Source organism: Centropristis striata, chromosome 17 (assembly GCF_030273125.1).
Source record: "Centropristis striata isolate RG_2023a ecotype Rhode Island chromosome 17, C.striata_1.0, whole genome shotgun sequence".
In the NCBI taxonomy this organism is placed as follows: Eukaryota; Metazoa; Chordata; class Actinopteri; order Perciformes; family Serranidae; genus Centropristis; species Centropristis striata.
In genome coordinates, this window is record NC_081533.1 from 24,457,043 (window position 1) to 24,484,857 (window position 27,815).

Below are 27,815 nucleotides of genomic sequence, written 5' to 3' on the forward strand. Positions count from 1 at the left end.
GCAAATACAGACAGCAACACATTACAGTGATTGAGAGTATATACATTGTGTTTTTTTATTATTGTTGTTGTTTGTTTTGTTTTTTGTTTTTTACAGAAAATCCTGCATAATATACCTTTAATATGATGAATATCGACTACCACTTGCTACCACTTGAAGCAAGAATTAGCACACTGGATCAACTTCCCAACCCTGATCTAAAGACATACTGTTAACACTAATACTTGCACATAAATAGATGTCAGTTTTACATATCGTGTGTTTCTGTGTTTCTGCGATGTGGCTGTTCAACATCTGTCAGTCACTGAATCAGCTATCGGCAGGTATCAAATTCCATTAATTTTCCTCCCTTCTTATCACGCCAGAATTCCTGTATCATCGGGTCCCTGGGTGCACGCATACATAGAGTACATACAGCGTGCTATCTCACCTCCTCATATCCAATCTAAGAGAAATATTTGTATGTTGATAATGATGCAGGGTGCAGGAGAAATATGCCTGCACCTGAAACCGGCGAACAAATATAGAACACAAAGAGTCATGAGGGACTTCACAGACTTCGAGAGATCTTATATTCTCTTTGTCTCTTTCCGTCTCTCTATCTCAGTTTGTCTCTCCATCTCTGTCCCAGCTTCCTGCTCCTCCTGGCTCTACTCGTTCCATCGTTTTTAGGGTGTTTTTTTTTTCTACGTGCAGATGAAAAGGAGTGAAAAGAGCATTTGCACACCTGAGTGAATAGAGCTTGCAGGTGCGTGGGAGGAGAGCTATGGGAATCAAACAGGGTCTCTCTCTTTGTCTATCCCGCTCACTCGCTCACTCCTGGGGTGTTTTTACAGTGCTTGTGTTTGTACTGGAAACTTGTGGGTGTGCAAGAAGTGTGTGTTTACATGCATGAGTATGTGTGTGTGTGTGCTTTGCGTGCATTGCTCCAATTGTGAGCGCTGAATGCTCTTGGCTCCGGGTCTGTATTTAAAAACAACCCACAGGTTTCGGTTGACGCGACCTTTACTTGCAGATTGTTCAGTCCGATACAAACGCTTGGCCTGGCTCGCCTTGATGACCTCATCAGGTCTTCACGCAGCCTAACTCCAAACAAACCTTCTAAATAAACCAAAACAAACTGTGCTTCGCCGTTTGCGGTCACTGCAAGGCTGGCAGTAACAATAAACAGGCCCGAGGCCAGCACAGCAGCCGAGCAGGACAAAGACATAGCAATGACACACACACACACACACACACACTTAGAAACGACACTGAGGCACAAATGTAGCCATACTTGACTAAACACAAAATCCCACACAAGTAGCAAGAAGGACAAATCCAGGGACACACTGCAAAAAGTGGAAAGAATAAAAAGTATATTTGAATTTTGCTCAAAAAAGGGTCGTGACCGGAAGTGTGTTTAATCCCACAAAGGTCAAATCAGTGAAAAGACTTAAAGTTTGTCATCATCATCATACAGTTCCAGCGAAGTTAATTTGGATAAAACGCACTGGAATATACTAAAAACACAAGTCACATCTGGTCATCTTTTGCAGTGTAAGTCCTGTACTGTAGCCATCCATGGGCCGGATCACACACAAATCTCAAACCTAATTACTCTAAACACACCCACCCAATCATCACCATCATCACTGAAATAAACAAACACATTCAGGCACAATCAGAAATCAGCCAAGCAATCATAACACACCCCCCTCCCCCCAACACACACACACACACACACACACACACACAGCAATAAAGCACAACACACACGCCCATAATCACACCCCTAATCCCCAGCGCTGGCTCTGCCACCATGACTCACCGATGATGTAGTAGTCATGCATGCTCTTGAACTCGTGGCCCCACAGGTTGGGCGAGAACTCCTGGAACTTGATGGTAAAGCGACGTTCGCGGGTGGGCTCGTCGCAGGTCAGCACGATGTTGGGGGGGGCCCATCACCTCGCAGCGGTCCGCCTGTTCCCGTGACGACACGAGGTAGAGCTTGTAGAACTCGTACTCTGGCGTGGACCTGGCGGTGTCCAGAGGAGGGCAGATGAGGTCCAGCCGGTCCCCGATCTGAGGGTACAGAACGTAGCCCTTATCGTCCCCGAACCTGGAGGTTGGAAAGAGAAAGCAGAAAGAAAGAAAAGGAAGGCGGATAATCATTAATTTAAGTCTTCTGCTTCCTGCAATATAAACCAGTTCAGCACCACCTGTCCTTGCTGCTGAATGAGCAACAGGTGGGTCCTTTAGTTCTCTTATTTCTCCTACTGCTTTCTTATTCACTCCTTCAATGGGAACAGGTGCCTTTACAGAGGAACTGCTATGCAATCAACACAGCACACGTGTTTTACCACACAATCTCACACATTCTCAAGTGGTAAAGAAAAATGTTCATTTAAACACCAGTTGATGGTCCACATAGTTAAAGCCACCACCTACCCAAAGCAAAAATAATTCAGTATTCAGAAATGCATTAATTTCTGATGTTTTTTTCCTTCCTACCTTTCTCAGCTGCTCCACAGAAATGACCTTCAGTGAAGCAGTGGTCAAAGAATTGCTTAGATATTTTACTTCTGGGGGTGGATTATGAAACACTGTCCCCTCGGCACAGACATGTAAAAAGCCCTTATACCTCTGTTACATAGACAAGACACAGACTTATGTTGTTGTGGTTTTGTGTCTTTTTGTGGTAATTTTGTGTGTCTTCATTGTTGTTTAATCTTACTTATTTTGGTCTATGTGTAGTTATTTTTGTCTTTGGTTGTTTTTGCCTCTTTTTTTTTGTTGTTTTGTGTCTCTTTGTGCTGTTTTGGTCTCTTTGCAGTCTTTTTGTGCCTCTTTTTGTCTCTTTGTAGCCTCTTTGTGTCTCTTGATAGCCATTTTGGTCTCTTTGCTGTATTTTTATGTCTTTTTATAGTCCTTGTGTTTTTTTGTAGTCGTTTCAATTTGCTTAGTGGTCATTTTGAGTCTCTTGTCTGTTGGTACATATCTCCTTGAGATACATTTTGCATGTGAGCGGGCCTCTAACACTCTAGGCATCTGGGCCTGGTAGGCCTGTTCAGTAATACATCCATGCTTTCACTTGAGTAGTAGTAAAACCTTAATGTAGGAATACTCTTAGTTCCTTGCAGAAGTAGTATTTTTAATATGTACCTAGAGTACCAAAAGTCAATGTATTCATTATGCAGAAGATTTTGATCACTTAAAAATATCTCTGAAACCCGCACATACTGCAAAAAATGTAAGGTAAAGTAAACAAAAAGACTAGCAATGTATACACACTTGAATATATGCAGGGGAAATGGAAGTCAAATATTGTAAACAACAAAACATCAACAAAAACTTTCCTTTTCTGCAGAACTTATTTTCTTTCTTTTTTTCAGCTTTAATGTTTGGAACTGAGAACTGAAGCATGTCTGTCGAGGAAAAAAAAGGCAGACAACTATCACCGCAGATCAGCAGAACGAAGCTGCCAATGCAAAATCTCAGATATGTACAGTTAATTAGTTTTCTAATTAGCTGTTTTGATGTCTGTCATCGTCGTCTGATATGAATAATGTGCAGAGTGTTTGTTTATAGCCTAGCTGACGATTTGACACCTGTCACATATGGGGAAACCTGCAGCCTGAGGTGATTCTGACACTAAATTCAACTTGGGTATGGTTTATTATCGTCATTACAATTCCACATTAGCTTTTTCAGTAAATAGAATTGCTCTTAATGTTGTTTAACGGCTGTCCTGGGGTAAACACTGCAGCAGGTTTTGAGGAAATATTTCATGTGAAAATTGAAATGAATTCTGCATATCAGCAAAACCCAAATTGGTCAGTTAAAAGGCGACATGAAAAGTGTGTTTTGCAGTATGGAGGGCTGGTGGGCTCGCTCTGGCTGCACAGAGCAGACAACATAAAACACAGCAGTCAGAGGGGCATAAACTCAACACATGACTCAAACTCTGTCATTCCCCTCACAGCACAGGGCCATCTCCTACTGATAAGGCCAAACACTGTGAGTTACCACCTTGCTCCTGAGGCCTACGATGACTTTAATGCTAGCATGCATGGCTAACAGTGGGAAATCAGAAAATAGTCTATGCACGCCCATGGCGACTTTATCTCGGGTTAAAATAAATGTCACTACTGGCAGAAAGAAGCAAAGTGTTTATAGTAGTAAAAGATGAAAAGGAGGAGGAGATTTGCTGGATTTTCTCGACTGTTAGCATTCTCACAGAATGTTAAGTGACACTTTGATGTTTAAGTGGGAGGAAGCAAAAGCCTGTAATGCTAAGAAGCCCATTTTCTGTTACCTCTGACTCAGACGCTGCTTCTGTTTCCAACAAATCCACATGAACACTTGGGAGTCACAGCACTCAAACCTGCTTAATTATTCTCTCTGTTCTGCTGTCAGACAACTGTTTGACCATTAAAAAATAAACAATGCAGGATCACAAAGCATGAATTATGTTGCATAACTGTGCTGTTAAAACGACTAAATAAATCCTACTAGTGTCACATTAGCAACAAATTACATTTTCATTTGTCTAAATGGGCTAAATCAGTGACTATTTTCCTTCAGGCTTCCCCTTGAAAGATGAAACAAAAATCATGTTATATTAGGTAGTATCAACAGGGGCTTTCATTGTGAAAAACATTACCTTTCTTTCCATGTTTCTCATTAGCTTTATTGTCTAAATTAAAGATGTATTCTACTGCACTTCCATGAAGTTGAGAGACATTAAATTGAAGCTAGGCAGGCTGAGATATCGTGACTTCTGGTCTCTAGTGTGGGTTAAGCTCCATAAACACACGATCCTACATTTCCCACAATGCAAATTTATAGCATTTTTGTTCGACCTTCACTGCCTGGTAAATGCCCACATCTGTAAAACTCCACTCCAACGGTTTTAACATAGGCTTCCCATTAAAATATTGAGGTCTCCAAGCATAAACTCAGCTAGCTGATGACATCACTATGACATCAGCACACTTCAGAAATCTCCCTCAAGAGCCACAAAACACATAAAACTATTTTCACAGGCTGTGTAGCTGATTCACATTTGTAGAATCTGTGGAAGGCAACTTTGTCTAAACTGCGATGTTTAAGTTTTTAGACATTAAAGACAAAACGCTCTCCCACAATATTGACAGTGAGCACAAGATGAGTTTTTGAGCATTGCTCATATCAGATCATCTCCGTCTTTGTTCTTACATCATTCAGTGTTTGGCTTCTCAGTTTTCCTCCTGGACATGCATGCACACTTTGTTAGCTTGGCTAAAAACAAACAACACAGCAATATTAGGCTCTGACAAGTGAATTTAAAGCATAAGTGCCTTAAACCTGCATTCTTTCTAATGGCCAGCAGGGGGCAACTCCACTGGCTGTGAAAAGAAGCCTAATGGTCAAGAAGTCTATGAGAAAATGACCCTACTTCTCACTACATTAATTACCTAAGTAAACAGTTTCAGAACAAATGTATTGTTTAATTTGTGCATTGCTTCAAGTCATCAATACAGCATATTGTTGGTTTTGTAAATAATGCTCCCATTTAGAGTAAAATAAACAGTAAAGCAGGATATGCTTTATTTTGTGGTTAATGTATTATTTGATTAGTGGCTACCACTGCAAGCTATGTGTTTTGTAACCCTTTGTAACATTTTGTAACATTTTGGTCACCTCAAAAAGGTCTTCTCCAACATTAGATTGTACTAAAAGATACTCCATCTTGGTATCCAAGCTAGCAAGCTAACACTAGTTGGTGATGGCTTAGCTCCACTCTCTTGTCCAAATATGGTCACTTCTGGCTTCAAAAACCCAGCATGTAACGGCCAAAAACCAAGACGGCCTAAACTAAATGTCACAGTTCTTCTAATATATAGTCTATGCCAAAAACCTATATTATAGATTACTTAAAATAGGCTTATATGCTGCATAGCTTTCATAGTTGTACTGGAATGGTAGTGTTGCTGAACACACTTTATAAAACAACATTATGTGCTAAAGAACAATATCTGGTTATACAGAACAAATTATTAGAGCTTTAAGAGGAGGAGACAGAGGAATTTTTGAGTCTGTTGTGCCTGCATCTTTCTGACCACATCCTCCCACACAGGCTTGGGCTAGCTCTTAGCACTGGGAGGTAACGGCTTTAAACCTGCTGTAAATTGAGATGTAAGCTTTATCTGTTGGTGTGTTTGGCTGCTGGCGTACACCGGAGGGGAACTTGAGAAAGCAGACTCGAGCGGCGGAGAAGCTTTAGCTGAGGCGGGCCCAGAGGCCTGCCGGGAAGCCACTGTTCCACTTCTCATTACCCAGGTCACTCGGGGTTATCAGGCAATACTTAGACTGGAGAGGTAGGCACTCAGCTTCACTCAACACACATACACATACACACACACACACACACACACACACACACACACACACACACACACACATATTTCACCTTCCTGTCGGCTGCAGACAGGCGAGCACATGCACTCACACCATTTATAGAGTATGAACTGTAAACATAGTGGTGTTTCCTGAGGCGTCTGCTGCAAAGCCTAAACAGAAAAATCTATTCCACACACACACACACACACACAGGCACACACAAATGCCCTCCTGCTAAACACAAAAGGTTTGCCCAAACACATCCACCCACATCCAAACACACAGGTTTAGTTTTCCCTAAACATGAACACTAAAACCCACTCTCACACACACACATACATTCTGACACACATGTGCACACGCACACTCTTATAAAAACAAGCACCTTTTGCTTCCTGCATGACGCATTCTGTGAGTGTATCTGATGGTACCCTGAGTCACAGTCGAGCTGCATTGCAGAATGGCAGAGCAAACACACATACACACACACGCGGGATGGTATGAGTGTTAAGGTAAAATGCCACCGGGCAGGTGCAGTGCTCGAAAAAGAAAAGAATGAAAGGAAAGAAAGAGGGAGAAATCAGTGAGGTGTGAGAGAGGGAGGGGAGTGGAAAAAATATTGAACATGTCAGGCGAGGTATGTAGCAACAACAAAGAAATGTGGTGAACAAGCAGAAAGGAAACAGAGACAAAACACTCCACAAGTCCTTAAAATATCCCATGGAAGAGGAGGAAAAGATAAATGAGAAGGATGGAGGATGGAGGAAGAAAGAAGAGAAGAAGGAAACTGGCAGCAAATTCCAGCGCATTCCTGCAACAGAACTCAATTTTCTGATAGGCTCCATGTTCAGGGTGTCAGATTTGCTGAGTTAACCCAGGTTAACCTGGTGTGTGTGAGTGAATGATGGTGTGTGTGTGTGTGTGTGTGTGTGTGTGTGCACTGTAAACAGCATGGGGGTAGGAACACCTTGCCCCAAATCTAATCATGTGGTAGAGCAAGAAAAGTAGCATTTATCTCGGGATTCACACTTTCTCTCTCGTCTGTGTGACGCCCTCAGTGTCAACAAACCTGGACTCCATTCAAAAGGTGATTTATGATCGCTCACATGCAGTTTTTTTTTCTGGAACTGGATGTAACAAATCCATGTTGATTGTCTTTACCCCAAAACCTGCTGCTGGCATGTTTGATTAGCATGTTTTTTAAAGAAAACTTTCTAAAAATATACAGTTTATCATAGACAGAAGCTGTAACAATATGCATCATTGTCAACTGTCATTTTCAACTTTCCTACAAATATTCATTGAAAATCAGACTGAACTGCGGGCTGTTTACACAGAGCAGAGAGGAGAGGAGAAGAGAGGTTAGAAAAAATAAATTATCAAAGAAATGTAATTTATTCATTAATTTATTATCCTTAACCTTTTATCCAAACTCGGGTCACAGGGGAAATTCAATTTAGCTTTGTTATATGATGTATGGCATTATAATTGTGTTATACTGCACAAAAGATATCTGAGTTCTACCATTTCTAGCCAAGATTGTGTTCTCACCAGGGCTGTGTGCACAACTCATATACTGAAGTGAAAAGCAAAGCCACAATGTGTAAACTGAGACAGGAGAAAAAAGGCCCTGAAAGTGCTCGGGCTTCAGAGAGTTAAAGTCCAGACTGAACGTTCAGCCTTGTGAGGTTCACATTGCTGCGATGCTGTGAAACACACTTCCAGTAGAAAAGTGCAGAAGAGAGGCGAGGAAAGTGAAGTGAGGTGAACTTATAAACAACTTTATGGAGTTCGTCTGTGACCACATCTAAATAAATCATCCCATTCAGACACAGCCCAGAGCAACGCTACGTTTTCTCTTTCTTTTTGGCCACATTTTGCTCTGAGAGAGACACTCTCTGTCTCCCAGTGTCTGCTTCTTCTCCCCCATCCTCTCTCTCTCATCTCTGTCTGCCTGTCCACTCTCTCCCTCACTCCCCTTCCCTTTTTCTCAGCCGTTAACAATAGATCCATTCATGTGGCCACACTTTGAAACATGGCGTGGGGGGTTGGAGTGGGCCAGAGGTGACACTGAGGGGGGAAGAGGAGAAAGAGGAGGAGGAAGAGGAGTTGGAGGGAAGGGGGGGAGCTTTCCTCTCTTTTCTTTTGCGAATCTCTTTTATGAGTGCAGAAACATCATTTTCTCAACCCAAGCGTTGCCCCGCCGCGACCCCTGAGCTGAGCTGAGAAGACTCAAGTGTCAGTCTCCCTGACCTCCCCCCTGACCTCTTACACCTCCTGCTTCTCCACTCTCTCTCTCCCACCCTTTCAATGCAGTTGTCAACAAAGAAACTTAGAGGGAATTAATCACAAATTTCTAATAAAATTAGAAAAACAAAGAGGCAAGCAAAGGCTTCCAGGACGCCATGTGTGCATTTTCTGTGACCTCGATGTGTGTGTGTCTGTCTTTTCTCTTGTCTATCTGCATGCTGTCTGCAGTTGTACCTGCTCTGGGCGGCATATCGGACAGCTCCAACATTTCCCAGATTCCACAGCGGCAACCTGAGCCGTGTCCGGACCAAAGCCGGGCACACAGGTGCAGCCCGCAAAGAGGGTGGGGTGGGGTAGGGGGGGGCAAGGGAGGTGTGTGTGTGTGTGTGTGTGTGTGTGTGTGTGTGTGTGTGTGTGTGTGTGTGTGTGTGCCAGTGTATGTCTGTATGAACATGAGAATATGAAGGGGAAGGCGGGGTTGAGGGAAGGAGGACGAGTGTGAGAGAAAAAACGGAGAGATGAAGAGAATAAGGCGCGAGACAAAAGAGAGATTCAAAGTGTTAAAGCATCAAAACAAACACATAAGGACAAAGAGAGAGCAGGGCAGATTGCAACAGAACATAATGTGGAAAAAATAAGTGCAAGAAAACAAACAGAAGGAGGATGAAGAAAAGGGAGAGGGAAGGACACTGTAGCTGGCAGAGAGCACAAAATAAACTAAAATCAAATCAGCGTGGTGGATTTACTCGCATCAACTTTGACCTCCCCCCCCCATCCTCCGAGGGGGTTTTGTCCTTGAGCTAACCACAACCTGGAGCGAGCGGGAAGCCAAGGAGAGACAGCAAAGGACCGATCTATTAGGGAATAATAAACGATGGCGGTATTCGTTTCTGTGGCGGGGGAGATTTATGGCGTCTCCTGCGCATAAAGCTGTCTGCACTAATCTCATGGTATACACAGCGTAATCACACACACAGGGGCCCTGAGTGCGTCCCCCCCCCCCCTTTAATGTACACACGCTGTCAGACGCACGGCAGGGGAGCACGCACTCTAAAGAGCAGCAAACCGATCGGCTATGGGAGGAATACACACTGTATGGGACAAGCGTGCATGCACACACACCCGCTGAGCTGCAACACCTGCAGGCCATCTAGTAGCTGTCTAAAGTAAATCCGCTGGGTCTCATTTGCAGAAGAGGTGCTTTCCAAAGAATGCAACAAGAGCAAACGCACACACACACACACACACACACACACACAGCGGAAAATGTCCATTTCGAACATGTCATTTAAGCCCACATGGAATCTTTAAACCTCATTTTTGAAATGAAAATTCTGCGCCATGATTTAATTTATTCCAACGCTCCTCCATTTGCTTTAATGAATTTCCTTTCAAACAAATGTTAAAGTCTTGAAGAATAAGAAGAAATGACTCCTCTAGTATGAGGGAAATGATTCAAGAGATTTGGAAGTGTAAAATTATCTCACTCCACTGACAGACTGTTTTACCTACTTTAAGAAAAATATTATTCCAAGCCTCAGCGCTGGATTAAATCACTTGCTACGACAGAGATTTTTCGCGGAGCACCCACACAGAGCGGGGACTGCAGCGGCTATCATTTTCCACTGTTCTGCTGTAGCAATCAGCCCTCCTATATGCTGTGCAGCCCAGAAACGCCAGCCATATATAATGTAAAACATATGGCCGGGAGTATATAAAACATGAATCCACCTAATGCACAATCTCTCTTTGACACAGTATTTGTAGGAATCAAACTGACCTGTTGTGCTCCACACATCCCACCTACATCTTCAGCCTGCTGCTCCATCTGATAGGTTTACAATAAAAGATTCAGGAGCTTTTAAATTTTACTTGTGTTGTGTACTTTTATCTTGACCTCATATTTGATCGCTCCTTTAATCGAAAGGAGCTTTTTCTATGCTGCCACAGTCTGTTTGAAGTCCATTTTGCAGCTTGAACTCGAGGCCCTTGCATCAAAAAATGCTATTCTCATCTGTAGCCGCATCAGCGTGTGAGGTCATACAATGAAATATTACTGAATTAAAAGTATGCTCATGTTTTTACATAATCATTTAGTCATATCTGTCTGAGAGGATTAAATTGTTCATTGAAAATTCACAAAGAAGTACCTCCACTGCAACTTTATGTAACGCTCCAGTAAAAGGACATTTTCCAATTCCTGTATTATCTTTGGCACAATATTTGTCATCTTAAGCTGTTCTCGGAATTAATAATCAATGATCATAATTTAGTTATTTGAAATCCAGCATCAAGCAGACACTGCAGCTTCCATCAGTGCACAGGGCAGACAGACGGTTTTAAAATATCCATAATCATTATTACTGTCTTCATTAAAGAACCATATACCCTGGAGAAGAGCTGCAGAAAGTGGTCTTTGACTGTGTGTATAGAGCTGGAGAGGGATAGAGATACATTTGTGCGAAATAGAGGGAGACGGAGAGGGGTTAGGGAGAGACAGAGAGGGGGAAAGAGAACTATAATGTAAATTGATGAGAGTTTGAGTCTCTCTAGAAGGCATGGCCCAGATACCTCCGAACATTTCTATTATGGATGAAATGGTGGAATGGATGTGAGTTCAACAGAGGGGAGTTAGAGGGAGAAAGAAAGTTACATGCTGGGTTTTTGTTTTGTATAATATCATCTGATTTGTTAAAAAGAATGGACGTAAACAACACGTTTTAATTTAAATTCTTCAAGATTTACCTACTATCAGGCAAGTCAGCACAAACGTATCCTGCAGAGCCAAACTTTGCTAAAACATGCACAATGTTATTTTACTTTCTAATGAAGATTCTAGAGTTTTCAAAAGATTTTTTGTTGTGTATAAAATGATGCACCAAACATGGAATATTACCATTTGATGAAATAGTCCAGTCATAAAAAAACATAAGGTTGAGATTTAAAACATCATGAACTTCTATAAAGAGCTTCTTTGACATTGTAGGCGTAATTTAGTTATTTTTTAACCTTAAAGCTGCACTCATTAATTTTTTTTTGGATAAACAATGGATCAAATGACTGTGTGTAATGTAATAGAGGTTATTCATTATCTGTACAAACAGACATCTGCATGTGAAAGCACAATCTGTAGGCAACAGCATAAGAATTCAGAAGTATCAAAAGTGTTCTGGTTTCCATTCTGAACAGTATTGACCAATCATGTTGCTCATGGTATGGATGACAGAGTGCCAATTCAGGGAGCCAGCTTATGATTGAGAGCCGCACAGAAAAAAATCTGTCACGGTTTGTCCACCCAAATTGCTAACTTTAGCTAACAGAACTACCATTGATGACGAAGTTGCCATGTTTCGACACGTCATTCCTTACTTCCTGCCATTGTCCCTGGGGCTGCACTTTGAGTAAGTGCGGGGTAAACAGTTAATGTGGAGAGCAAAATAGTCGGAAAGCATTGGCTGAAATGCAATCTTGGAACTCATCCGCTAACATCTGGCAATAATTTAGCTTTTTATCAACTTTTTAAATCTGCATTAATTTGCAGGTATCTGTTTATAGAGATTTGCAAAAAGGTAATCTGGACCTAAAACACTTAACAAAGTATTGATGTGTGCTTCTAAAGCTGCTAATCAGACTGTAAACAATGTCGGGCACATTGCAAAGAAAGTCTTGGACCAGATATCTGTTATTCAGGAAATAGTTGCCATTGCCCCCAGAGGCTAAATTGTCATCAATCGATAGCTGATGTGTTCAGAGATTGGGTTGTTCACAGTGATGAACCCACAGAGAAGGATCACTAATTACACAGTTCTTCTAACTGTGTAATTGGTGAACCTCGACCTCATTTCCAACCAGGAAGCTGTTATCAGCATAAAAAAACTCTGATGAATCGATTACCTTCACAGGACCAAGAAGCAGACAGATAAGTTGGCAACTAGCTGGTAAACATAATGTGACACCCAGCAGCCAAAGAGCCAGATATTTCCCTCAGGAGTTGGTGGAGACCAAAAAAGAGCTAAAACGACAAAAACTGCTTAAAATGAATGAATAATTTGCTAACATATGTACCATTACAAGGTGATGATATTTCAGTTTGTTCTATTGCCTCAAAGTAGCCAAAAAAGCAAATAATGCAGCTATAGATTTAAATATATGGAGATAAAAGGGGAATTTTGGATGTGTAAGGGCTAAATAGAAAAAAAAGGAAAGACCGAATGAGAGATAAGCCAACTATAAAGAGCAGCGTGAACAAGAGGAGAAGAGCACAAGGTTGATGTAAAGTCGGTGATCGCTGGAAAGCCCTCAGGAATGTTGGTGGTGAGAAACGACAACGGCGGTAATAGTTTCCATATGGTGAGAGAAGGAGGGAAAGAGGGAGGGAGAGATAGAGGGATGAGAGGGAAAATGGAGGTGGAGAGAAAGGTAGAGAGACACTCATGGTGTTCAGGAGGGAGAGGGAAAGATGGGAGATGGCAGTCAGCAGGTAGGGATGCAGAGCCTTGTTTGAATAGTTAGTTGGCATCATGGGACTTTGAAGGTAACTGTGTCCTTGTCGTCACACACACACACACACACACACCACACACACACAACACACACAACACACACACACGTCCTCCTGTCCAGAGGCGGTCCAGAATGCTGCAGCGTCTGTGTCACATCCAGTACATATCACACCCGGCGTAACCACGGAGACACAGGATGGAAGCACGCTGGATGCCTTGGCATTTACAAAGAGCACGTACACACACAGACAGACACACACTGTGTTTGTCTGTCCTGCAAACACACACACACACACACACACACACACACACACACACACACACACGCTCTTCATCTCCCTTGTTGCTGCGTTCCTGCTGTGTTCAGTACATTCCATATGATACAATGCAGCAGATGAGCGTATCACATTATGTTGAAACTTGTAGCTGCACCATGAAGAGAAACTCAAACTAACTAACCAACTATGGAGAAAGACTTCTTCTCCTCTTTGAACAAAGCTGAACAACGCATCCATATTCAGGTCAACCGAAACTTTTCTCAAGCAAACATCTCCCTCTCTCTCTTTCCTGATCGCTCTCTCATTTGCATCCTCGTTCCTGTTTTTTTGTCTTCATGTTTCTGCTCCTGCATCTGCTGCTCAGAACTTTTGTTCGTGGTTTCTTTTGACTCCCTCCAAACATTCACTAGAAGTGCTCTATATTCTATCTCGTGTCTCACTGAGCCTCACCCATTGCTCCATTTCTCATTTCTCCACTCCTCTTTACCTTTCTTCTCTTCACCATTTTTATTTTCTCTCCACATGTCACCTCACTTGTTCTGAGCTTTGCTTTGATTTTAGTTTGTTTGAAAATGCTTTAGTGATGCAGAAATGGAATAATAATGTGTAAAACAGCCGGATACAAGTATAAGCCAGGAAAATGTGTTAAAACAAATGATTCAATAATTGCATGTTCATTTACAGTGCACTTTAAAATCCACAGTATGGTACCCTGGGGCATTTTAGGAACTTTTAAATCTCACCGACTTGCTTCAGATGAATATTTATTTTCATATTGTTAATGTTCTGCTTTGGTATGGCATTTTTGCTACAGCTTGGTACTTTTACTGTATTTTAAGCATTAACAGTTATTACTGTTCTTCGGTATCGTTAAGTAGTTTTATATATGCAAGTCTCTGCAATATCATAAACACAAGCTGTCACAGTTCTGTGAAAACTGCATCTCCAAAATATCAGCTTTTCTTGAGGTAATACAAGCATCTGTTTACAGCTTTGTGGCATATTTCATCAATTGTTTATTGTAAAAAATTGAGATTGCCATGTCTTTTTTTTTATTTTTATCATAAATGAGGTGTAGTGGCTATATAAATACTGATCTAATGTGAATACTAATCGGGAGGGTCTTAAAGATACAGGCACTAAAATGGAGTGTTTCAGACACGGGAAAATCTAAATCCCCGAATTTGACATATTAATCTTTAAATCAATAGTCATAGCCTGCAACTATAAACACTGATTAGTCTTATTATTGATTGATTGATTGATTGTTTTTTATAATCTTTTCATCAACAAAATGTCAGAAAATAGTGATAAATGGCAATCCACAGTCCCCAGAGCCCAATGCAATGCCTTTAAATGGCTAATTTTGTCAGACCAACAGTCCAGAACCTGAGATATAATATCATATTCAATATTAAAGACATTGAATTCAAAATGATAATAAGCAGTGGACCATTTTAGAAGCAGGAACAAGCAAATACTTGTCCATTTTCCTTTCATTAATCACTTATCAAAACTGTTCCGTCCTGTTCCTCCGGTCTGAAACTTGAATATTTTGTCATTCTGACTAATGTTGGCACATAACATTGGCAGTATTTCATGCTTCTGTCTGAAAATGAGCCTGATGACATGCACTAACCAGCAGCCATGAAGCCACAGTGGAGATGTTGTGTCCTAACTGAAGGAACTGTTCCACCGTGAAACCAAACCGTTTCTCTGGGGGGCCATACAAACCTAAAATCATACTTTTCACATACCTCCTCATAGCTACAGTAACCCCCATCTCTTTCTTTTTCTGTTCTCACTCCTAAACCATCTCTAACCACCATTTCCTCCTGCTCCTGTGTCTTTCTTTTTCCTCCCCCTCTTCTCCACATTTTCAGCATGTACTCCGGATGATTTGCGGCAGTCTGGATTGGGCCCATTAAGGTGGTCTAGCGGAGGTGTGTGGTGATCGAGCACCGCGGGTCCTGACAACTCTGTGCGTGTGTGCGCACATGTGTGTGTGTGTGAGCGAGAGACAGAGGGGACGAGATTGAGAGGGCCCCCCCAGTTCACAAATGGATACACCTACGCATGTGAACCCCTGAACAGAGGCTGAAGGAGACCCTTGAGACGGACAGAAAAAAAACACATGCTGCAGAGCCCCTATAACTCCCAGTGAGGTCTTTAGTGTGTTTAAGTATATAGCTCATGCTGACATATATGCACAGACATACATGGATAGTGGCAGCTGGTGTGGGAAAAGTCTTTGAGCTTCAACTCATTCACTCCAACCACCACACTAATTTAATTAGGTCACACAGGGCTCTGGAGGACTGAAGGTTATAATGCATGCAGTGGCTCTCATTCTCTATGCTTCACACACACATGAAAACACACACACAGAAAGAGAACCATCCAAGAGCCGTCCCTCTGGGAGTGAAGGAGTGAGGTGAAACGCTGACCTGCCAGTGTGGGTCACCTACATCTCCAAAGCTCCCCGTATGTGTGTGCGTGTTTCCACAGGCGTTCATGCATGTAGGCGTTCTCAGGAGGGTCCCCTCTCCCCATGTGTGACCCCCATTGGGCCGTGCATGTGTGTGTGCATGTGTGTAGGCTCAACTTTGCTTCGGAGAGGCCACAGGGGGCAGGGAGTCTGAAACTTTAGCTAAAGGCGACTCAACTTAAGCTCAGTCAGGCCACGGTGTCAGGAGAGCAGTGTAATCCATAGGGGGCCCCTAGGGGCCACCAAGTATGCAGGGCTCTTGGGACACTTTTCAAGCTGTTGACTGTGTGAGTGAAAAAGCATGCAAATAGTATATCCCTGTTTGTTTGTGTGTGAAAAGATAAAGCTGGTGTTACTTTATATTCTTTTTAATGTCAACAAATCCCATGAAAAACGACAAAAACCAACAATGCCTAAAGGTTGCAACTCATTTTCCCTTTCTACTTTCCACAAAAGACATTCACAAATATATAGTTAATCATTCCATAGAACAGCTGGGGACTGTAGTTTTTAGCAAATGTTACTCAAACAGGAGTAAATGGTGCATTTGCCAGGGACTATTTTCAGCTGTGGATTAATGCACATTTTCTGCTACATTTGTGGCAAGATGATGTTTACACAAGCATCATGCTGATATTTACAATAATATTACTATCTGCAATGTTCCAACATGTGATTTGGATTTTTGGCTCCATGATACTACAACAGCAAGTCCAAAAAAGTTGGGACACTGTGTAAAATGTAAATAAAAACCTGAGAAATCAGAGTGTATATCTACAAAAACAAATGTTCAATTTCAACATTAAATATACAGTTTATACTATACTCAGTCAGAGTCATTATCTTAGGTCATGTGAGTTGGTTAAGTAATTTGGCAACCTAGCCGACGATTGTTTCCACTCGAATAGAGTTTTGTTAGTAATAGCATTAGCAAGCAAGCTAATGTTGCACACTGTCGGCACTCTAGGGGAGCTGAAAAGAAGCTATGCACTCAGGGGTATGCATAAATGTCATATCCTTGCAATTCGGATTCAAATCACAGACAAATCCACAGGCTGTTAGAGGCAGCTGAGAAAGTCTGTGAAGGTCTCCGTTTTTAAGCTACACTCCATTCACACGTTGGCAATTGCTTGATTCATCATATTTAAATTACCTTACATGGCACCTTTATGTTTATGAATAAAATAAGAAATATCTATGGGTTTAGGTTAAGGATAGGGCTAGTTTATGGTAAGGGAATTATTATACCCCAAAGAAGGTTTTTTCATAAGGATATAAGTCCAAGGATATATGTGTGTTTGCTGTGTGTATCCCAACAGGGGCCTTGTGTATCTGCAGCAGTGCTTAATCCACCATTCGAAATGGGAACCTGGCTTCCATTCGGTTTCCCCCACAGGCTCCGAGGAGTGCTACCCGACTCCCAGACTCTCAGCTACTCCGACTCCACTGGAACGCATCTTGAAGCGATTTGGGGCTCAAACCCTCTGCTGCTCCCTCTCTTTTTTTCCCTTCTTCTTTGGCTCTCCAACCCCCCCCCACCCCACCCTAACGCCTCCTCCCGTTCTTGGCAGAAGGAAGCTTTAAAGGCTTAGGGGAAAGCGCTGGAGCGGCAGTCCCGGCTCGACCCAGGGGTTGTGGAGCCCCGCGGTAAAATCAACAGTTAGCCTGCTGCAAGAGCGGGGAGTCCGAGCAGTCAGGGAGGGAGGGATGCGTCCAGGAAAGTAGGACAGACAGGGTCTAGGGCTAGCTGACGGCTGCCTCAATTGCAAACAGGCACATATAAGTGCAATCACATGCGCGCGCACACACACACACACACACACACACACACACACACACACACACACATGCCCGCACACAAACATGCTGAAAGAAAAAGCCTCCAGGTCATCAAAAATCCTATTCACTCCCGTCAGGATATTGAAGTGTGTCATGCCAATATTTCAGTGCTGATAGGTTTGCCAGAATGTGTGTGTGTGTGCGGAAATGTGTGCATGGCTGTGTGTGGGCGTGTGCTTGAGCACGTCCGTGCACGCACCTCGCCACTTCTCTCCCACTTTATTTTCTAAAGAGTGGCTTTTTCAAAAGTCGCCCGGGTAGTTTCAAGGGGCCTGTCTAATTCATGCAGGTGAAGTGTTTTAAAGTTCCATTCCCCGTTTACCTGCGGGGCCTGAAGAACACACAACAGAGGTGTTGAAATAACACCTCCTCCCCCTCCCTCCCTCCTTCTCCCTCACTTTTATCACAACTTCTATCCTTTTGTCCTTCACTTTCCTCCGCACCTGCCTCCTCCCACTGCACTCCTTCTCTTTCTATCCATCTTTTCCTTATCCCTCCTTCTCTTTCCCTGCTCCTTCGCTCCCCACCTCCCTCCCTGCTCTCTTTTTACCTCATCCATCCCTCATCCTCCCTCTCTCTCTCTGCCTCTCATAGTGTTTGAAGCAGAGTGTTTGTCTCTAGGGCTGGATGATTGACAGCTGAGAGAGAGCCAGGCAGCTCTCTGGTGACAGATAAGGACTTTGGCTCTATTACTCACTGGGTCCCACAGACACACAGACACACACACACACAAACACACACACATATAAACCCTCACCCATCCTCCCACATGCACACAGATTCACTTACTCGCCCGCGCACATACACACACACACACAGAAACACACACCCCGGGTCCCATGCTGCTCCCACAGTTCGGCAGGGAGCAGACAAACCTATTTGCATTAGGAAGCAGCGTGTAAAATAAATAAAGAATCGGATGAATCGAGGAATAAATAGACAGGCTGGGGATGAGTATGACTGATTTGCAGTGTGTGTGTGTGTATGTGTGCTCTCTTTTTCAACCTCTTGGCTCCCGAGTGGGGAGAGCAGCAGTGCAGCAAAAGAAACACCCTGCACACCCTGTTGAACACACACAAATATAAACGCACACACACAGTCAAATATACATGAAAAGATTCTACAAAGCCCAAATCATTATGGTAATGAAAAATGAAAGGGTCTAAAAATACTGTTTTATTCCTCCCTTTGTTTCGGGGGAACTCCAGAGAGACCACTGTCTGACAATGAGAGAGGGAAAGACGGAGGAAGAGAAGGAAAGATAGTTTTCCTTCAATCTGCTTCTCCATGAACATCTCCCTCTCCAGCCAACCAAATCTCTGGATTGCAAACACTCTCCTTTCTTCAAAGAGAGGAATTGGATTGAGTGCAACTGGTTCAAATTGGGTGCATGTTTATGTTCTTGGCAAAAAAAAAAAAGAAACCTCAGTGACTAGTTGATTGACAGCTAAAAGTGAGAGGGAGATGGTGAGAATGAGAGGCAGCAGGCGCATGAACAGGTGCAACATCAGATAGGGAGAGGAAAAAACAGAACAAGAGCAGGAAAAGAGAGCAAACGTGGAATTAAAGGGAAAACACAGAGTGAGTTCAGTACTTACGTAAGTTTGTGCAATAGTGAAAAATAGGCTGCAAATTTTGTGGAAGGGAACGAGATGCAGAAGAAGGAGGAGAGAGTGATGAAGGGAAGGAGGGGTGGATGAAAGACTGTGAGATGCCACGCTGGGTTACAGGTGTGTCAGGGAGTCGAAAATGAAGTGAGAGATGGAAAAAAGGGAGGAATAATTAGGCTGACCCCTGGCAGAGCAGCGTGGCAGGTGAGAGGACGAATGGAGGGAAAGCGATGGGGTGGAAAGACGGATGGAAGGAGAAGAAGGGTTGAAGGCAAGGACGCGGCGACATAGCGGGGGGAGAGAAGAGGGGGAAAGGAGAGGAAAAAGGCTAAGGCATGACTAAAGAGATGGCAAGCTCAGCGTGAGAGAAAGAGGGAAGAAAGGAGAGGAGGGCAGCCTGGAGGACGGAGGTTTAAAAGTGAGTGGAGAGAAAGAGGAGGAGGAGGTGACAGAGATAGACGCAGAGCATGAAAATGGCCTTTGTCATCCCTTCTCAAACACAGAGACGAAGACAAAGGGAGCGTGAGCGCGAGTTGCTTTTTGCAGCATCTCTTAGATGACAATAGCTATTTGTCTCCTCATCAGAGAGCCGGAGAGGAGAGAGAAGAAAGTACAGAACGCACCGTTCTTCATGTCCCTTCCTCCTCACTCGCTTCTCATCTCTGTCCTCCTCAATCTCGCTCCTCAAGCTCCACCCCTCCCCCGTCATCCCTCTCCCCACGCCCCTTAGTTCTCCCTTTGCACGCCATGGATCTAAATAACTCAAACTCGGGGGACCTCCACAACCCCCCCATCCTCCCTCATTTGGGGTTAGAGGTTAAGGGTCACGCTTGAGTGCTGATGGTGCATCCTGCCAGACAAAGCAGATTAACACACACACACAGGGCGAGCGGTGGTATGTCAGCCCTCTAACCCCCCGCGCCCAGCTTGATCCCGAGCCGCCGTCTCATTGGGTGAGATAGTATCATATGTTGCAGGTTGCACCAATGAGAGGTCAAGGCCTCGATTGTGTGTGCGGTCAGCGGTCAAACCGACTCTTGCCACGGGCGGTGATGTCACAAGTTAGTATTCATGGAGGACAAATTGCAGATAAAACACAGGGCGTCATTTGGTTTCTGGTTTGCTCTGTGCTTTCTTCCTCATGTTTGACATTCAATAAGCAGGAAAAACATGTTTTCATGCATTGGTCAATTTTGAGATTTTAGGCTTGTTTGCTTTTTTAGCATATCGTCTTTCAGACTAAAACTCACATTAAAGGTTTTACTTGATTACACTGTAAATCTGTGTCTGCGGGCTTCTCCTTAACCCTAAAGTAACAGTAGATATTGCCTCATTTGCATATTTAATTATTTAAGATGTAACTTGTAATAAAAAAAAGAATTGTCTTATTGTATTTAATAAACTGGGGACGTTTCATGCTGTTTTTTTATTTTATTTTATTTTTTTTACCCTTTTCACTTGGTGTTACTTGTGTCTTGAAGATTTTTAAAATACAAATCTTTAAAGGCCATTTTTTCTCAAACTCCGAGCCAGGAATCTGCACTTCAGTAACACTTACATACTCTAAACTTGTTCAGTTTCAGTCCTATCTACATTCTGAAGGTTTTTACAGAGCTGTGTGTTCATATATTATTCATACAACATTTCATTCATAAAAACACAGACAATTTATTTTTATGGCTGTTGACAGTACTTTATGGAGTGATAAAAAACATATCAAAAATTCCCTCTGTAAAAAAACTTTTGACTGAAGAAGAGAAGATTTTTGAACCATTCAATGCTCAGACTTCTGTTCTGGAAATGTATGAAAATTAGCTCATATTTAATTAAATAATAACTTGTTTTCTTATGTAAACACACAGTAATCGACTGGTGAAGTTTCACAATGGCATCTATAGTTAAAACTGAATTCACCTGAAGTGGCTCCTCTTCTATCTGCCACTTTAATCCACATTTATCTTATTATCCGTAGTTAATGTAGCACACCTGCAGCCCTGTGCTGGTGCCTTGCTCCACTCACTGATCTATAAGAGCAACTCAGTCTCTAAACTCAATAAGAGTCAGAAGAATGTTATCTGGGCAGTGTTTAACTCTAAATTAATTTCATTAAGTCATCTAGTCTGACCCCGCTCTGCAGGGAATTTTAGATAAGATTAATATGCAAACCCAATTTATTCTATCAGCTTTAAATAATGTAACGTTTTATATCTCCTCAGTGGGAAACTGTCACATGGCATGGCCAACCTGGGATCTTTACCTTCAAGATAATTTCTCTGACCACAAGGACTCAATGCTGATCCACATGTTAAATATGTAGAGCTGCAACATTTGTCAGAAAATGGCCATAACAGTTTCTCAGAGGCAAAAGTGATGACTGGCAAAGAAACAGTCTAAATCCAAATATTATTTATTTATACTAGCATAAAAAAGGAGAAAGCAGTAAATCCCCAAAAGCTCAAACCAGGAAATGTTATGCATCTTTCTTTGATAACTAATCAATCAACTGACTACACAAATAGTCGAATCAACAAACTGTTTTTAATCACACCATATTATTAATTTTTTAAAATCAGTTATCATATGAAATATAGTCATGGATTAAAATTTCCATTTCAAATGGCTTAAAAGATTAGCTTTTTTTTATGTTTTTGATTTTTTTTTCTTTTTTTTTTGGGGGGGGGGGGGGGGTATCCTTTTTATTAAGTCATTTTCTGATAAGTCATTTAAACGTGTTTTTTAAAACACGTGTCACTCACATTGCACTTTCACAGCATATAGCATGACTTTGGGGAAGGTATTTTAAAGTATTTTTTATTTAAAAGTCGAAGCTAAGTCACAAGTCATTGCTGTTAAAGTTGAGTTGAAAGTTTGTTTTGATTTGTTTAAATCATGAAATTTGTGACTCATCCCACATCTCTGTGTACCATACCAGTGTATAAAAGAGATTAAGACTTGATAAGATTGTCTGCAGTGTTAAATGTAAAAAAAAAAAAAAAAAAATGTGGAACAACAACAGGTCAGCTTTGATGTCTTTCACTCCACTGCTGATCCGTGTGTGAGGTCTTCCTTCAGATCTGGCATCAGTGGGCAGCTCTGCCAGTGTGTTTAGAAGTGTTAAATGCCCCCCTGACCTGCTGCAGTCTGTTATTAGGCCTACCGACTGCCAGGTCTGCTAACTCACACTGGCATCAACGCCCACGTCTGGCAACACACACACACACACACACACACACACACACACACACACAGGTCAGATACACAAACTCACATGTGTAAACTCTTACAGGCAGACATGTTGCACAGAGACACACAAACACACACTCACACACACACACAACAGGCACCCAGCAGAGGGTGAATAGCCAGTGATCCTCCTCCTCCTCCTTCCGCCTTATCAGTGAGTTGCGTTCCGCCTTAGCCATGCATACTGTACAGTCATTAATCATGATTCTCATTAATTATCTATGCACCCGGCTGGCTAATTAACACATCAGCTCAAGCAGAACTAATGCTGCATGCTAGTTCACCTCCCACTCACACCCAACACTTCTCAACCCACACACACGCAAACCAACTCCAACCCTGCTACTCCCAAACTTCAGTTCCTGTCAACTGCGAGGAGCAAACGGACTTGTGAGAAAAAGCTTTAATGTGACAATACAGAAGGAGTACATGAAGACGAAGGACCAGCTGCAGATTGAAGGAACACTCCATGTTTAACGTCTTGTGTTGTAACTTCCTTCTTCGGTGAACCCGTATTTGCTCTTCTTGTCATGTCAACAGCTCCTAACGAATGGCCATAAAAAAGTAGCCAGCAGTACAAAAGCATAGTACAGGCTGAATGAAAAACATACAAATTCACCACCGACCGTGTTTCCCCTCTACAGCTGACTTTAAAGGCAAACTGTGTGCTGTGCTGCTATGATATTGAATGAATAAAGGCATGTCTAAATCCTTGTCTCATAAAAGGGACATTTCTTGCTTTTTAAATTTTCAATAATTTCCTTTTTTTTATTTTGAATGTTCAACCTCGCCTCCTATAATAAGTCTATAATTAATTGTATATCCACAATACAGACAACCCTTAAGGACAAAAATATCCCTACTAAAACCCATTAAAGCCATAACTTTTTAACTCACAGCCATCACAGTATTTATTGAACAATTTTCCACCAGATTGTGCCATTTTCTTATGTTTGCCCTCTGGAGAAAATACATGCTATTTTCCTGGTTTCCACTGTTGTTATTGCTGCTGTGTTATGGAGCACTGCAATGTTTGATGAAACCAATGAAATCAATGTTTTTGCTTGAGAGTGACATATTTATTTATTTATTTATAGAGAAAATAATTAAGGTTTGTCCAAGGACATCAGAGCAACTTTTTAAAAGTGACACACAAGGGTTGAAAAGTGAAATCCACTCATAAGGGTACCTTAACCTTATCAATCTTTGTCCAGCTTTGGTGATACACATGTTTGTGGCAATGACCTTTAGAAAACTGGTGCACCAAAACATAGAAATCGACTGTGCTGCAAAACCCTGCTCTGCTGCTGTAGAACTGCTTCACACAACAGATTTGACAGCTGTGAGACACGAGATTATTCTTTAAATACAGTATGTCTCTTAAATAAACTGTGTATTATGAGTGTCCCAGCTAGCTTGAAATGCTTTTGTAGCTGACTAGCATTAGCATGTTCCTGGCTGCCTAGCATGGTAGCAGTAAGCAAAGGTTGCCAACTCTCACTATTTTGGCATGAGACATCTGCTCTGAGGCTCAGTCACAGTCTCACGCTGCCCTAACAAATGTCACACCAAATAAGAGGTAGTCCAAAATGCTCCTTCAGGAAAAAAACACACACATTTCAGTCCGTAAGCATTACAGAGAGCACAGGTCGCTTCATCAGATCCTTGAGGAGTTTTTTGTGTTCATTTACCCTGGAAAGTCTAAAACATAGACATATTAAACATAGTTTATTATTGCATCGATGTTTCAGTTTTGTTGCTTAAATGACATGTTTCACAGTTACCGTAGAGACATCATTGTGCACGTTGATGCATTCCCATTTACAGGACTTGGCCTCTCGCTAGAAGTTTTAGAAAATCATTAATTCCACCAATAAAATACTTTGTCAACAACAAAGAGGTGATGTATATTCATTATTTCCGATTGTATTGGGTTGTGGGACTTATTTTCCCCAAGTTGGCCATCTATTTAGCATTTCATCACAAATTCACATGCCTCCCAAGTGGATCTGGATCTTTGTGGTGTACAAATGCTTGTGTTGTCTTTGTATCCTGAGGTTTATGCACTCTAAAATTAAAAAGTTTCCATAATTTCTCTGCACTCATATTACTGAGGTATTTATTCCTATTTTTGTCAACAATTTGTGGTTTCTGACATTGCCAATGAAAGACCTAGATGTTGAATATCATCCGACATCCTATTTTGTTTAACTCTGCTCTGCTTCACTCTTAAAAACCACTAAATAGACTTCAAACAAAAACACCCATTGGTTTGTGGACAACAGTTTTGAAGAGAGTTTGACATTTTGGGCATTAGCGTTAGTGCTAGCCTGCTAGCTTACTTAGCAAGGTGCACCGGGATTTTAAAGTGAACAGCCAACTTCTTAAAGGGTCTTTTATCACAACTGAATGCAGAACAAAACATTTTATGTGTGTTGTGAGAGCATATGCTGCTTAATGGTCTATTTTATTCAAATTGGGACCTTCATTTACAAAATCAACATCATGCTGTATTGTAGAAGACTTAAAACTAGCAATTGAGACCACTAACGCATAAGGAAAATGTTTACTAAGGTAATAAATCAGGTGAGAAGTAAGTTCATAGACTTCTGTGCAATCTGACTTTGTCTTTTGCAAACAGTGGAAACCCCCAAAGAATGCAGGTTCAACGCACTTCCGCATTGGCTTCACTTTTCAGGCCCTATCTACTACTGCATTGCGACTTGGTATGTTGGCATAACTATGCATCAGTGGCAACTTTAAATGTCATTGATTCCTGCGGATAGGTTGGTCTATAGTGCTAGTTAGGGACAATCTAATCCTCCCCTCCGCAGTGGAAATCAGTTAGAATGGAGGCACTGTCTGAAGATGGAAACAGAGTGTAACAACTTGACAATTGTGATGAGCAGATGTGTGGGGAGAATCCAATAAATAACATCCCAGTGTGTGGACACTACAGTAATTGAACTGGATGAATTGGAAACATCTCCAGCCTGAACTCGGTGGCTTTAACCGCCTGACACCAATCACCGGAGCCTGATTTTAATTTGGTCATTTCTTGTTGGTTAGAGCATGTGGGACACATGGGAGCACACAGAGATAACAAGCACTGAGATGGATTCAAACCGACTCTGTTCAGAGTTGAGGTGCCACATCCTGCTGGGATATCTGGCCACTCCATGTGGTTTATATGCTGGTCCAGCTTCCATAGTATTTACTCCCTTTAATCTCCCATGAGGCCTTGGGCTAGAGTGAGATATGTGCCTGAGGGTAAAACGGAGGGTAATTCACACTCAGACATGGAATTATAATGTTTCCATGCATGAAGCCTCTGAATAATTTACAGCTTTCAATGGCTTAACATTACTCATCCCGAACATACATACACACATACACACGCACACGCATACATCCACACACACAGGTCTGGAACCGCCCATGCTGCGGTGCAGATTTAGTCATCGCCCTCGCCTCAACAATCTCTCAGTGGTGCATCACTAAATACAGCCCCCCTCATCTCATTCTTTCTGACAGCCTGTGCAGCATATAATTATGTCCCCCCTGAAACCAGGGTGGTAATCTCACACACTTGTCTGGCCATTATTATGGAGGCTCTGTCTTCTCTCTGCCCACACCCTGCCTCCCCTCAACCTCTTTCATCCAGCACTTGTTCTTTCAGCTTGAGCTCTGATTTCTCTATCTCTTACTTCTTCATATCTCTCGCTCTCTCTCCGTCCCTCTATGGGCCAAAAGCCTGAATGAGAGAGAGAAAGAGACGCTCTGACATTAACGAGATTGCTCGTTAAGAAAGGAGGGAGGGGGAGAAGGAGAGAGGAAGGGAGGTGGAAAATGGAGTGGCTGTAATTGGGAGGGTTTTGAAAAGGAGAGAAAGAAAAGACAGAATTAGGTTTCCATCCAGGGCCTGTCTGAAAGTGTGTGTGTGTGTGAAGCAGATACAGAGGGGACTAAATATAAGGTGAGAGAATGACTTGTTGGATTTCTCAAGAGGTGCTAAAGGTCAGACAGACCTATCAATCAGGTTCATACAAAGACCCGGGTCTGACTCCCCCCCTACGCTCACCAGCTCCCTCCATCTCTCTTCAGAGACAAAGAAACACTTTACAGTAACAGGCTGCTGTAGACTATTTCCTCCCAGTGCTTGTAGCTTTACTGCACTGTCAGCAGGCCCATTACAGAAATGCATTTCATTGGCATTTCACTTCTTGTTGGGCAGAGAGGGTAGAAAGCTGCTTCACAAAACCAGACACATCCTGCCGAGACAGCTAGCAACATAAAGAAGTGTCAACTTCTCTCTGCATGTGGATATATTTACTCTTTCTCCAGCAATTTAACCCTCTCAACCCCAACACACGACTCTGGGTTTTAAAGCCATGTTTTCTACATAGAAAATCACAAAAATTACATAAAACCCAACAGGATCTATTGTTGGATTTTCACATTTCCAACAGATGACATATGCTTCTGTCAGGAAAAAATAACTAAATATATAGATATTTCAAAATAAAAAGATCACTAATCACATTATTCAACATATCTTATTTGACCAAAAATAAACCCTGCACTTATCAGATTTAAAATAAAAAAACATTAAATTCTGCAGACCTCAACTCAACTGTGAAGTGCTGAATGACTCAGCTGAAAAAAACAATCGTGACAAAAATTCAGGAAACTTTGGCTGCTGCAGGCAGTTTACACAGACCACAGAGGAGAGGACAAGAGAGGTTGTAAAAATGTCAATAATTCAATACGTATAGCATGTGGAGCCCCCCCTTTTTTTCTCCAAATATCAGTAACACTTGTGGGCAGTTGGAAAAAAAATACACAGAGAGGTTCCATTTTATTTAATTTTTTTCAAAAAACTAGATTTACAACATTATAATTGTGTTAAACGGCACTGACATTTTTGAGTAATGCCTACTTATTGTCAGGATAGTGAAGTTTCCATAGAGTTGCATGACTTATATATTGCTGAGAAAACTGAGGCCACAGTGAGTAAAATGTGACCGGAGCACTAAAAAATACCCCAAAACTGCTTGGATTTCAGAGGGTAAAGTCTGAAGTGTTGATGTGCGCTACCTTTTGTTGGTTTATTTATCCATTTGAAGGATTGAGCCTCTCTTGAAACTTTTTCAGCTCATAATTCTTGCTAATAAAATTTTAGAGAAACTGATATCCTAGTGTCTGGAAGAGCCTGTGTGTGGCTGAAAGTGTGGGGCTTTGC

At 42.1% G+C, this 27,815-nt stretch overlaps 1 protein-coding gene across 1 annotated transcript in view; it reads right to left on the bottom strand.

The window, feature by feature from the left end:
- The window catches only part of efnb3b (ephrin-B3b), a 92,263-nt gene that overhangs the window by 43,680 nt on the left and 20,768 nt on the right, over window positions 1-27,815 (bottom strand). Inside the window, 2 exon segments of the mRNA XM_059354844.1 lie at window positions 1,811-1,937; window positions 1,939-2,101. Of these exon segments, the coding sequence (XP_059210827.1) occupies window positions 1,811-1,937; window positions 1,939-2,101 (290 nt within the window).